The sequence below is a fragment of the Notolepis coatsorum genome, assembly GCF_963971535.1.
Source record: "Notolepis coatsorum genome assembly, chromosome: 15".
NCBI lineage: Eukaryota > Metazoa > Chordata > Actinopteri > Aulopiformes > Paralepididae > Notolepis > Notolepis coatsorum.
The window spans coordinates 26,320,875-26,333,832 of NC_140179.1; the positions used below are offsets into that span (position 1 = coordinate 26,320,875).

A 12,958-nucleotide genomic window follows, 5' to 3' on the forward strand; every position below is an offset into this window, starting at 1 on the left:
AAACATAATACTGTACATAACAATCATAAGAATGGTTTAAGAGCTCGATGATAAGGCAAACAAATGCAAATGAACAACCGTATAGCAAGCAGTACAAGCTAAGACTATCTACTGTAATATGTCGCTGTTGCTCTAGGGACAACAGGTCGCAACCTGGCTAACTTTTCAAGGCCAACGAACTGGGAGGCTCCTGCTCTGGGACAGGGTTGGCTTGTTGGGGCTCTGGATGAGAGCGATGGCTGACTGGAAGAGGACTCTGATGGATGAGGAGGAGAAGGAGGAGGAGGAGAAGGAGGAGAAGGAGGAGGAGGGGGGGGGGGGGGGGGGCGTTAGTCGGAGAAGAGGCTGGCGAAGGACTGTCGGAGGCTGCGGATGGTCTCGGCCTTGGCCTCGTCGTCGTTGGGGTTCCCTCGCAACGTCTCCGTGAAGGTGTTGGTCAGAGACTGGGATTTGCTGTGAAAAACAATGGTGAGATTACAGGTTTGCAGTACTGTATGTATGTGCTATTTATGTGATTGATCCAAGTAGCATAATTTGTCAGTAAAGATAGGGTGCCTGCAGGTTTCGAGAAGTTACATTTAAGACCTTTTTAAGACCACTTTGAATAGGATTTAATACCTATTTCACGGCTGTACTGGCAAAAAAAACTATGAAGGTAAATTACTATGAAAGAGGTAATTCCATACAGATTGTTGGGGGGGAACTGACAGGCTATGACCGTACTGTTTACTTTGCAGCCCAGACGTTTCTCCCCAAACACATTTAAACATGATTAAAAGTTATCGCCACATTGAAGTAACTTCCTAATCCAATACATTTTGAAGACCTATCAGAATCATATTTAAAATTATGATTATTCAATGTAATACTTTTTAAGACCCCGCAGGAACCCTGAAATACCTTCCCAAGCGTGTGCTGGTGCTTAGAGCAGCAGATTAACCTGTAGATAACTCTCCTTTCACAAACTGGTTGCATGAATGAATGAATGAATGAATGAATGAATGAATGAATGAATGAATGAATGAATGAATGAATGAATGAATGAATGAATGAATGAATGAAAACTTTATTTAACAGATTGCAGAATGGGTACAATACAGTACGGCTCAATACACACAATTGTTAAGGGGATGCAGACCAGAGAAAGACGTTTGTCTTGTTTACATCAGGGTCCCCCATTTTCAATTCATAGTGACATTTATGACATACACAACATACATGACATCATGACATTTATGGCATAGGAGAGAATATATACATACGGTGGGGAGGATTCTTATTGAAATGCTTCTTACTGGAGCGTAACAGTAAGAAGCATTTTGTATAAAAGTATTCTGTACTTCTGTATGACAAATATTAAAGAAACTTGAAACTTGAAACTTGAGGAGACTGTCTATTAGGAGGGGGTGGGGGTGGGGGGGTTTGGTTACCTCAAACCTGAACAATGTGGGTGTATAGAGGTAAAAGTATTACTCTAAACAGGAGGAATGTTGATGAAAAAAGAAAGGACCATAGCTGAAATTATGTATACAGCATTCATAAACGCTCACAGCCATGGTCCTTCCAGGCAACAGAATCTAGACACTTCCGACCCTTTGTCTCTACCTAGCGGTAGTATGGGGTACTACTGTAGCTCCACAGTAAACTGATTTTGGATTGATTGATTGATTGATTGATTGAATTGATTGAAAACTTTATTAACAGATTGCAGAATGGGTACAATACAGTACGGCTCAATACAAACAATTGTTAAGGGGATGCAGACCAGAAAAAGTATTTAGTCTTGTTTACATCATTGAAGCGTGTGCTAAAATCAATCTATATAAATTCTGACCAAATAAGTGCAAACTGATATTTTACACACACTAGAGTTACCAGGAATGGAAATGGATGAACATCTAACATTTTGTATAACATTGTGCTTTAGTTATTCCACTGTCAGTAACTGTATTTAGTTAAGCCCTACAGAGGAAGAACAAAACAGCCACAGCAGGCAGGCAGGTGCAAGTGTCAGTATAAATGTCCATGATAGTATCCTTGAAAGCTGATTTGTAGATGAAATTGTCCAGTTTTAAACCTTTTTCTAAATTGTCAAATGTAAACATTCAGCTGAGTGTCGTGCAAGCTGCTCGACGAAAAGTTGGACTGAATTTAAAAAGGTTTGCTCGTGGCTTGACGTTCTAAATCTAAACCAATTGACAACTACGAAGGGATCCAAAGAGGGCGGGCTTTCTTGGTGATGACATGAGAAAGAAATGACTTAAACTACTATGAGAGTATTGAAAAAAGCTAGCAGTGATAGACCCCCCCCCCCCTTCCAGGTCTGAAAATACAGATTTCCGACTCAAGAAATCTACAGACTTGCTTCCCCTGAAGCAGTAAAGACGGCGGGATATTGACTCACTTGAGCTGTGGGGGCTGTTTCTGGGAGCCCGGGCCGGAGGTGGCAGGGATGGGTCCAGGCTGGAAGGCCTGGCTGGGTGAGGTGGAGGCTGAGCGTGCCCTCTGAGGGGAGCTGTGGGACGACTGGGAGGGCGAGCCGGACGCAGAGCGGTGCCCACCTGCACGACGCAGCACACAGAACAGTCATTATTATCACCTGACCTGGAGAACCACCCGCATTTCACTGTATGCTTGTATGCCGTGACAAATAAAACTTGAACGGTATCCATGCTTTCATCACGTCCCACCTAGACTACTGCAACTGCCTGTATCTAGGAGCCATATCCCTTCTGCAGCCAGAATGCTGACTAGCTACTAGAGACCACATCACTTTTAGCTTCCCTTCACTGGCTCCCAGTCCAGTACAGGAGCCCTCAATGGCCTGGCTCTCTATTATTTAATGGACCTCCTCTCCCCCACGTTGCTCCTGGTCCTGATCTCTTGACTTAGGTCATCCAGTCACGCTCTTCTGGTGGTCCCTCCATCTAGGCTCCAGTCACTCTCTTCTGGTGGTCCCTCCATCTAGGCTCCAGTCACTCTCTTCTGGTGGTCCCTCCATAGGCTCCCTGTCGGCCTTTAAATCCAGGTTAAAAACCTACCCGTTTACCCACCAGGCCTTTTAGCTTTTGCTTTTTTTTTGCCTAGATAGTCTGATCTCACACCTACCCTGTTTTATGTTGTGTATTTTTAAATTTCTTATTTCCTTTTTGTAATTAACGTTTTTATTATAATTATTTTTAAACTAAAATAAATAAATGGAACACAACAACAACAACAACAACAACAACAACAACAAACATATATACAAAATAAATAAAACACACATCAACTACATACAACAGAGGGGACATTGCATTAACTAAAACATAATTTTCATACAGGAAGTAACTAGGGTATGGACAAAATCAAACAAAAAACAGGGGTTATTTCTTATTTTGAATCGTACTTGTCGTATTGTATTACTTTCTTTACTATGTTTTACCGTGTTTTATTATAGTGCCGTTTATATGTACAGCACTTTGGCGCAACTACAGTTGTTTTAAATGTGCTTTAGAAATAAAACTTACTTACTTACTTGCTATCAGAGAATGCTTTAAGTACCCCCCCCCCCCTCCCCCTCGCCCGCTATGATTAGGAAAAGGAGTTGTTACTCACCTTGAGCTCGTCTGGGCTGGGTGGTCTGAGGACGGGGTCGTTCCAAGGGGGGGGGGGGGACACAGTCACAAGGTTACCAAGTGTCTATCGCTGTGAGCTTCAACATTGTACCATGCACAGAGAACCCCAGTGACGCCCGGTCAACAACTGAATGAATGAAGTTTATTTTTTGGTCTTGTTTACAGACAAATCGAACACACCTGTGTGGACTTACAAAAAATTTAAATTTAAATAAAAAAAAACACAAATAGGGATGTTCGATATTGGCTTTCTTACCGATATATGCAGGGTTCCCCCCCCCCCAAAAAAACGTAATAATTTCAAGTAATTAACATTACATATCTCTTGTCGTGGAATTAACACAACATTATGCATACTTTGACAATAAATAAAATAATAATTTGTTCTTACATGCTTGCCTGGGTAAATAAAGCTCAAATAAATGTAAAAAAAAAAAATATATATATATATATTTTAAAACTGATACCGATATTTTCCGATATTACATTTTAATGATAATATCGGTAGGCCGATAATATCGGACATCCCTAATCACAAATGTGTATATTCAAGGCAAGCTCACACAAAATCCAAAAATCAACGACTTTTCTGATCAACTGAAGGTGATCAGGAGCGACTTGGCTACCTTGACGACAGTGGAGGGCTGTGGTGAGGTGATGCCCAGCAGCTCGCTGGCCATCTTGTTCAGGACCAGCTCTGTGATCAGCTGTCTGTCCTCCTCCACATGCTCCCCGATCAGAGGCAGGGAGCTGTCCATCACCTGGAGACAGACCACAGGACAACCGGACTGAGACTGCTGCTGCTATCGGGTCAGTACCATTAAATTAATTATATTGGAGGACCCCCCCCCAGTGCTAAAATCCCCTACCGAGGGCTGTGTGTCAGAAATCAATGGGAAGCAAAGTGACTTGCATTTCTGCGTGTGTGGCATATATAGAAGCATGTTGGATCTCTAATAAGGAAAAGCAGATTATATCTCATTATTTGTGTGTAATAACCCAAAACGAATGCTCTTTAGCCTGTATCCTATTTTCATACTAGCGCTTGTTTCTCTTTTGTTGTTGTTGTTCTCTTAACTCTATTATATTTAAATCTTTCAAAAATGTTCTTATGTACCCCAGTTGCTATTGCATCACATGTACATATTTGTGTTTTATTACACGTATATGTACATACATACCAACTATTTTGCCTGTTTTAATCTCCACCCATCGATCATCCATAGTAACACTACTATCACCGACATCCAAGAAGGGGGATCCCCCCTTGAAGGGCCCTTCTAAGGTTTCTCTCCTCAACATTGCATGTGGTGCTTTTTTCCTATTGCTAGTTTTTTTTGTGAGTTTTTCCTTACCTTATGTCTGGGAGTGTTGCATTTATTAATTTTACATTTATTTTGGATTTCATGGTGGGTTTTACAAATACATTTGATTTATGTCTTCAGTAAGAGTGATGGTTTGGATCGGACCAACCTATATATCTCATAATGGATGTTTATAGCAAGAAAAGAGTATCTCTATAAATTAACTTTTTATTTTTATTTATTTTGATAGTGAATTGCAGGTTTCAGAATCATTATTATTATTATTATTACAAAATTAAAGGGCTCTTTCCTGGAAGTTTATTGCATTGAGACTTGTAAGCTTTCCCCACTAGATGGCGATATTGTATTACCATTTCTAGGACGAGGCTGGTCAATGTCAAGGTGAGTTCAGTCAGAAGGAATCACTGTTTCTCTGCCAATCAACAATAATTCCAAAAAATAAAATAAAAAATATATCTTATTAAAGGCCCAATCCATGATATTTGTGTGTGGAGAATATTCGCAAGAGTTTCATCTGAAGATGGACAATTATACATTTTTAGAACTTTCTTATTAATCCATCAGAAATCAGAATATAGGTCTGTTTTACCTTTGATGTTTACAAACAATACCAATGTAAACAAACATACAAACAGCCCCAAAATTCACCAAATACTATTTAAAACTCATTACGTAACTGTTGACTAGTGTGTTCATGCTCGTTCCAAGAACTCAATCAGTTGACCATATTCATCCGGTGGTGCATTTTGCCCTTATGTCATGCTCAGGTTGGGTTGCTTTCCACCCTGTTCCCAAAAACAGGGTGGAAAGCAACCCAAACTGAGCATGACATAAGAGCAAAATGGCTTCTTGGAACGAGGATGAAAATATGACTCCATTACTATTTTGTACTACTACTCGGATCACAGACGGGCCCCTAGAGATTCCTTTTATTGTGAACACGAGATCCCACTTACAAAGTGTTCCATCTCAGTAGTGAGTGACGCATGTGTTTCCAAACCATTTTGTTCCGCTAAATGCAGAGAGCAATGCCACCAACTGACTTCCACACGCTCTTTCCCACATGTAAATATTATGTTCCCCGGTTCAACGTGGAACTAGAGTGCAAACCGCATTCATACCCACACTCCCGAATTGATTAATCCTCAACACAAACGTTCCCGCCCCCTCGGACTCACATGCGTCCCACACGTGTGCGCCGGGGGGGAACCGCACAAAGCACACAGCTCTTCTGAAAGCCGTGCCAGTCCTTTCTCAGGAAGCCTGTGTGACTTACACGCACCGAATTAGAAGCAAAACAAACACGAGCGGAGAGAGAGAGAGAAGTGCGGCTGCCGCATTGTTGGCATGTGCCCCGAGCGGAACATCGGGGGCTGCCGCACGCACTGCAGCCACCACGGGCTGTAAACACAAGACATGTGCTTCCTGGTACACAGGGTACATGCACAAAGACTACGGCTCAGCCTGGGGACCCGGGGAGGGGTCAGGGGAAAGCCCTGTCGCTGCTGCCGCCCGCCCCCGCAGTCCCCGAGCTGGGGCCTGTTTTTCAGGCGTGGCGTGGCGCAGCGGTGGTGGTGGTGTGGCCTGTGTTGAGTCATTATTACCGCAGGGGGACTGGAGCTCCGGAGCGGCAGAGAGAGGGAGAGGGACCGCCGGCGACTGCCAGGCCCCACTTCAAACGCGGTGCGACGGCAGCCAGAGCCCCGGGTCCACCCTGCTGATTTATTAGGATATAGAGTAATCTAGCAGATGACTGGGGGCTGCCCCTTTCCCCCCGGCGTTACAACACAGAGGTGTTGTTTTGCTCTTTTATTGGGTAGCACAGTGTTCTTTCTGTGCTCGTCTGGACAATGTAATGCCACTCTGCATGAGAAGGTCCAGGGAGCAGGGGCCGCTGAGATGTGCTCACTCCAAATTATGGTGCAGTAACGATGGGATGGGCGATGCAGAGAATTCTCCCGGGGGGGGGGGGTAACTTGGCTGGGAGAAGGGGTATTCATATTCCTTCCCCTCCTCGGCCGGGTAACTTCCACGGCGATTGGGCCTCTCTGGAAGTTCACAGAGTCCACGGATAGTCGGATACTGGTGTATATCTCTACCACAGTGTGTCCCTTTCACTGTCTGCCAGACTACCAAAATGGTTAACCCTTTCACTGCGGCAATACAAAATGTTAACCCTTTCACTGCCACACGACAAAGTGTTAACCCTTTTCACTAAAGGTTAACCTTCTGTAGTGTGGTAGTGAAAGGTTAACCTTCCGTAGTGTGGTATAGTGAAAGGGTTAGCTCAAGACCCCATAATAAGTACGGTTGCCTCATGGGGCAGCGCTGCATCATGTGTGCTGTATATGTTGACATCAGCTGGAGGGAATTCTATATGAAGTGAATGTAAACAGCCCATTACTTTTCATTAGTGGGAGGTGTCACCGGCTAAATGTCTAGTCTGGTACATAAACAGGTTCCCACCGAGAGGAACCCGGCGCTGGTAATTAAATTCCACCCTGCGGAGCGGTATGTGACAGAAAAGAGAGAGAGTGAGAGTGAGAGAGAGAGAGAGGATGAAGGAGGGTTGCTTGTCACAGAACATTGTTACATGACTATGTCACACGGGTCCCTGTCTCGAACCGCGCAGACAGACTGGCAAGGGCTCGACGTCACTGCGTCTCTTGGTCTCTCTGGAGGGGGCCTGTGGTGGAGGTCAGGGGCGGATTTAGGATTGTAGGAGATCCGGGGCTTAGCCCAGATGGGCCCCCCCCCCCTTTATTTTTTTTTATATTTTTTTTTATTTTTTTTTATTTTTTTTTATTTTTTTTTTTATTTGGCAGGCAAGGGGTGGGTAGGAGGGGGTCAGACACGACCCCCTCCACGACAGATTTTTTTTTAATTTAATGAACCTGTACGTGCAATTTCCTGCAATATAGAGCCTTCAATCTTGACCAATAAAGCTGCTCTTTTCACTATAAAACTCAGTTAACCATAACGTTAGATTTATATATTGGGGGGGGGATATATCATATTTTTCATATAATCAAAAAGTGGTGGAGCAAGATCATACCTTTGCTCCCCCAAGTTCAATAGTGGGAGAGCAGAGATGCTCCGAATGCTCTTATGGCCAGGCGTCTATGATTCACTGATACAAAGTAAAATAGTGCAGTGCATTAAAATAGTTAGTAAAATAGAATAAAATAATGCAATAGTGCATTGCAATAAAATAGTTATCATCGTATTTTTTCGGGAGGCCGGTAAGGAGTGCATTACAGTAGTAGAGTTGGCTTGAGATAAAGGCATGGATCTGGTTTTCAGCGTCCTTTTGATTTATAAATGGCCGTACTTTAGCTATGTTTCTAAGCTGGAAGAATTAAGTTTTTGTCAACTTGTTGATTGTGATTTAAAGCTTAGGTCTGAGTCTACCATAACACCAAGACTTAACTCACTCAAATACAGTTAGCAGCTGGATAGACCACAGATGGAAATTAGCTTCTGCTAAATCTGGTGCAAACATATTTTCATGTAACAATGATGAATTGTAAAAAAAAAAAAAAAAAAAAAAATCTTTTCTTTTTCTTTTATTTTTTTTTATTTTTTTTAAATAGATTCGGGGCTTTACAGAATACATCCGGGGCTTGAGCCCAGGTAGCCACCCCCTAGCTCCGCCCCTGGTGGAGGTGGTCAAAAAGGAGGGCCTTCTCTTCTGGAATGACCACTTTTATCCTTATCCGGCCAACAGACAAAAGAATAGGATGCTAAATATGGACACGTCAAGGGGGTTGTTTACATCACGATGCAGGAAACACGAGGGAGAGGCCATTAGCGACCGGGGGAATTACACTCTCGGAGTATCTGTGAGACAACTGTCGGGTTCTCTGGAGTCAATAAATGACTCAACAACCCCCCCATTCCCATTGGTTCCCATTCCTGCTCCCTCCCATTTCAGCCCCTCTCTCTTTGAGGCAGCTGGTCCGGCCCATGTGTTGGACTGGAGCAGGAGATAGAGCCGCCTGGCCTGGAGCAAAATCCACAGTATACAGGATGCCTACCGTTAACGCTTCCCAGGTACTGAGAGCTACAGGCTTTGTCATCCTCAATACATCATGTACTGTATCTCTAAGCACATGTGTGATATATGTGTGGAGCGTCTGTATACTTCTAGAGAATGACTATGAACACTTGCCAGGTACTGAGGCTTTATGATGCTTTTACCAGCACCAATACCTCATGTATTTCTAAACAACTGCTGTGTGTGTGTGTGTGTGTGTGTGTGTGTGTGTGTGTGTGTGTGTGTGTGTGTGTGTGTGTGTGTGTGTGTGTGTGTGTGTGTGTGTGTGTGTGTGTGTGTGTGTGTGTGTGTGTGTGTGTGTGTGTGTGTGTGTGTGTGTGAGAGTGTGTGTGTGTGTGTGTGTGTGTATATACTTGGTGTGAGCATATGGTATATGTGACCGGGCCCAGCAGTAAGAGACTCATGTCTGTCTGGATTGTGAGAGAATGAATGAAATGTTTGAGTTTCTTTCCCATATTATCACAGTTTGAATGTTTAAGAATATATTCACTGTAACAGCTAACAGTTATAGTTAAAGTAACACCTAGTACCTGACTGCTAAGGTGTTAAAAATGCAGCCAAACAAATGTTCTCTGTTTTTCTTGTGCCACAAACTGCTGGGCTCATATAATTATGTGTCTAGCGTGTGTATACGTGTGTGTATGTGTGTATGTATGTGTGTGTGTATATACTTGGTGTGAGCATGTGGTATATGTGTCTAGCGTGTGTATACTTGTGTGTGTGTGTGTGTGTATATAGTTGGTGTGAGCATGTGGTATATGTGTCTAGCGTGTGTATACTTGTGTGTGTGTGTGTATATACTTGGTGTGAGCATGTGGTATATGTGTCTAGCGTGTGTGTACTTGTGTATGTGTGTGTGTATATACTTGGTCTGAGCATGTGGTATATGTGTCTAGCGTGTGTATACTTGTGTGCCTGTATGTGTGTGTGTATATACTTGGTCTGAGCGTGTGTGTATACTTGTGTGCGTGTGTCGGTGTGTCCGCAGTGGGTCTCATAATGTCAAGAGAAGGCTAGGCATTGATCTCTGCCTTGTGTGCATCAGGAGAACATGTCTGCATGCGAGACCACAGGATCTGGTCTGAAGTCAGTATGAGCTCATTGCAAAACAACAGGAAATGGCTGGTGGACGGCGTGCATCTGCGACTCTGGAGCAGATAGTCTGGAGCGCCAAGTTCCCGAGTCGTGGAAAGCTCTCGGCTGCCCAAGAAACAGTCCAAAATAAACGCCAGCCAGGGCTTGCGGTGTGATAGGCCGGCGATAGCTACCGCCTGTAGCGCAGAAACACTTGGAGTATTGTTTCACACACTTCAACTGGGCGGCCAGCTCTGTGGCGGTTCAACCAGAGGTGATTTAATAGTTGGGATTGCGTCACACAGAACTCTTTAACACTGGAGTCGCCCACTGGCCAGTAGGGGTGTAACAGTACGTGTATTCGTCCCGCAAATTTACGGTACGGCCGTCACGGTGCGGTACGCTCAGCCATACGGAGAATACGCCGCGCGTCGCCAACACACACACACGCCGCGCATCGCCAACACACACACACACACACACACACACACACACACACACATACACACACGCCGCGCGTCGCCAACACACACACACACACGCCGCGCATCGCCAACACACACACACACGCGCGTCGCCAACAAACAACAACAACATTCTCCCCCGCCGGACTCACGCTGATCAAATAAAAAAAAGAAACATACTTTTTCGGGGAGCATGTCTTTGTTCCCCGGGTCCTATGTTCCCCGCTTGATTGATTGATTGAAAATTTTAGACCACCAGCCCTGATTCCAAACTCTAACCTTAACCAACTTCGAAAGAGGGCCTAAGCTTAACCAGTTCGAAACAAGGCGGACATTAATAAGTAATAAAATAATAAAAATTTATTAAATGTTCAATCTATTAATCAATCATAATAATTTATAATAATAATTTTATAATTTAGGACCTGCTCCGAGGTCATCAATTGGCACACATGCGATGCATGCATGCAATTCGTATCTGCGATTAACCCATCCCGTCGTCCTTCCCCCCCAAGGGCAGCCGGGAGCAGACAGGCGTCAACGTGAGCCGCGCCAGGGGACCAATCCAAGTGCTCCTGTCCGTCTTCGTCAAGGACGCCACAGCGTTAGCGATCTTGTTGTTGTGCATGTTTTTCCATTGGGTTTATCTTATCGGGGGGGAAACCCTTGCGAGCACGGGGAGAACATGCAAACTCCACACAGAAAGGCCTGGGAGATACCCCACCTGGGTAACTGGCATCATGGAAACCTGGTCCCCAAGCGGGAATCGAACCCTGGACCTTCTTGCTGTGAGGCGACAGTGTTAACCACTACACCACCGTGCCGCTAATCAAGCGGGGAATCAAGCGGGGAACATAGGACCCGGGGAACATAGGACCCGGGGAACATAGGGATGATCCCCTTTTTCGTACCGATCATCTGAGCTCCTCTCGACTCCAGTTGAACTGCTATTGTGTTTAAATCCAAATAATCCTCTGCCATTGTTGTGTAACATGTCATCTGTTCTCTAGTATTCAGTCTCGTGCAGTTAAATCCTCTCTAGAAGTGAAAGTGAAACTTACCAAGCCTATAAGTTGTTAAAGGGGCACTAGGCAATTAATTTACTCTGGATGCCTGAACAGTTTAATCTGTACAAGAATTCCTCTTTGTTGTCACTCTGTGTCAAACGAGCGGTGGTTATTATTGTCATCGCTGCCATACTTCAACTGCCGCTTTGAGTGTCCGTCTGTTGGTATATTGACCTTTTACAGTATTAGAATACTGGCGTTTCTAGTGTTATGCCTCGTCTCCATTACAGTAGCTATGTTCAGCCTGGCTGGGGCTAGCCATGGTCTAGCAAGGTATGGTATGGTTGGGTCTGTGTCTCCATTAGCTATGTTCAGCCTGTCTGGGGCTAGCCATGGTCTAGCATGGCATGGTATGGTTGGGTCTGTGTCTCCATTAGCCATGTTCAGCCTGTCTGGGGCTAGCCATGGTCTAGCAAGGTATGGTATGGTTGGGTCTGTGTCTCCATTAGCCATGTTCAGCCTGTCTGGGGCTAGCCATGGTCTAGCATGGTATGGTATGGTTGGGTCTGTGTCTCCATTAGCCATGTTCAGCCTGTCTGGGGCTAGCCATGGTCTAGCATGGTATGGTATGGTTGGGTTTGTGTCTCCATTGTATTTCTTGTAAACTCTCCGGTTGCTAGGCAACCTTTCAAAATTCACACCATCAATCAAGCCTAAACCACGATGATACAACAGTCCCCAGCCTGCTTTGGCCAGGTTGTGAAGGGCGTCTGTCTCAGCCGGGGTCCAGCCAGGTTTGGCCAGGTTCTAAAGACAATGGAGACACTCACTGTGCGCCAGACAGGTCAGGGGAGACAAGGCAATAGTGGTCTATAGATGAGGCTGAAGATTTGAAGCCAACAGTGCGTTACTTTTCTTCTGCACTAAAGGGGACGTATTATGTAACATATCTTTGCAATGAGGCTTTGAGAACTACTAGAAATGTCTGACCACTACAGAAAGTATATCTGACTCTTATCACCTAAACTGCACGGACTACAACGTATAACATATGATGTACTGTATATCATGCCGGTGAGGGTACCTTATGTACAGTATACCCCACCTGTGTATACTGTATACTTTACTTACTCATAGTATATATTCCGATTCTAAGTGTTATTGACCATATTTATTGTAACGTATAATAAAACTGATGGAGCATACATACCCTCATCTGCACCTCTGATTACACTGTTTACTTGCTCATATTCTATGCAGAGTTAATTATATTGTTTACATTGCTTTATCTTTACTATAGTTTTATTGCCTATATTTATGTCTGCTACTATTACCATGTCCATACCTGTACCTGTACCTCCCCTCCCTCATGCTGCTATGACGCCCGGATTTCCCCCAAGGGGATCAATAAAAG

At 44.2% G+C, this 12,958-nt stretch overlaps 1 protein-coding gene across 1 annotated transcript in view; it reads right to left on the reverse strand.

The window, feature by feature from the left end:
- Positions 1-329: 329 nt before the first annotated feature.
- syn3 (synapsin III) overlaps positions 330-12,958 on the reverse strand; it is a gene marked incomplete at its 3' end in the record, with an annotated part of 160,974 nt that continues 148,345 nt past the window's right edge. The window contains exons 10-13 of the mRNA XM_084330834.1: positions 4,244-4,378; positions 3,598-3,622; positions 2,405-2,561; positions 330-453 (exon numbers count right to left, since the gene is read on the reverse strand). Of these exons, the coding sequence (XP_084186960.1) occupies positions 330-453; positions 2,405-2,561; positions 3,598-3,622; positions 4,244-4,378 (441 nt within the window). The remainder of the gene's footprint in view (positions 454-2,404; positions 2,562-3,597; positions 3,623-4,243; positions 4,379-12,958) is intronic.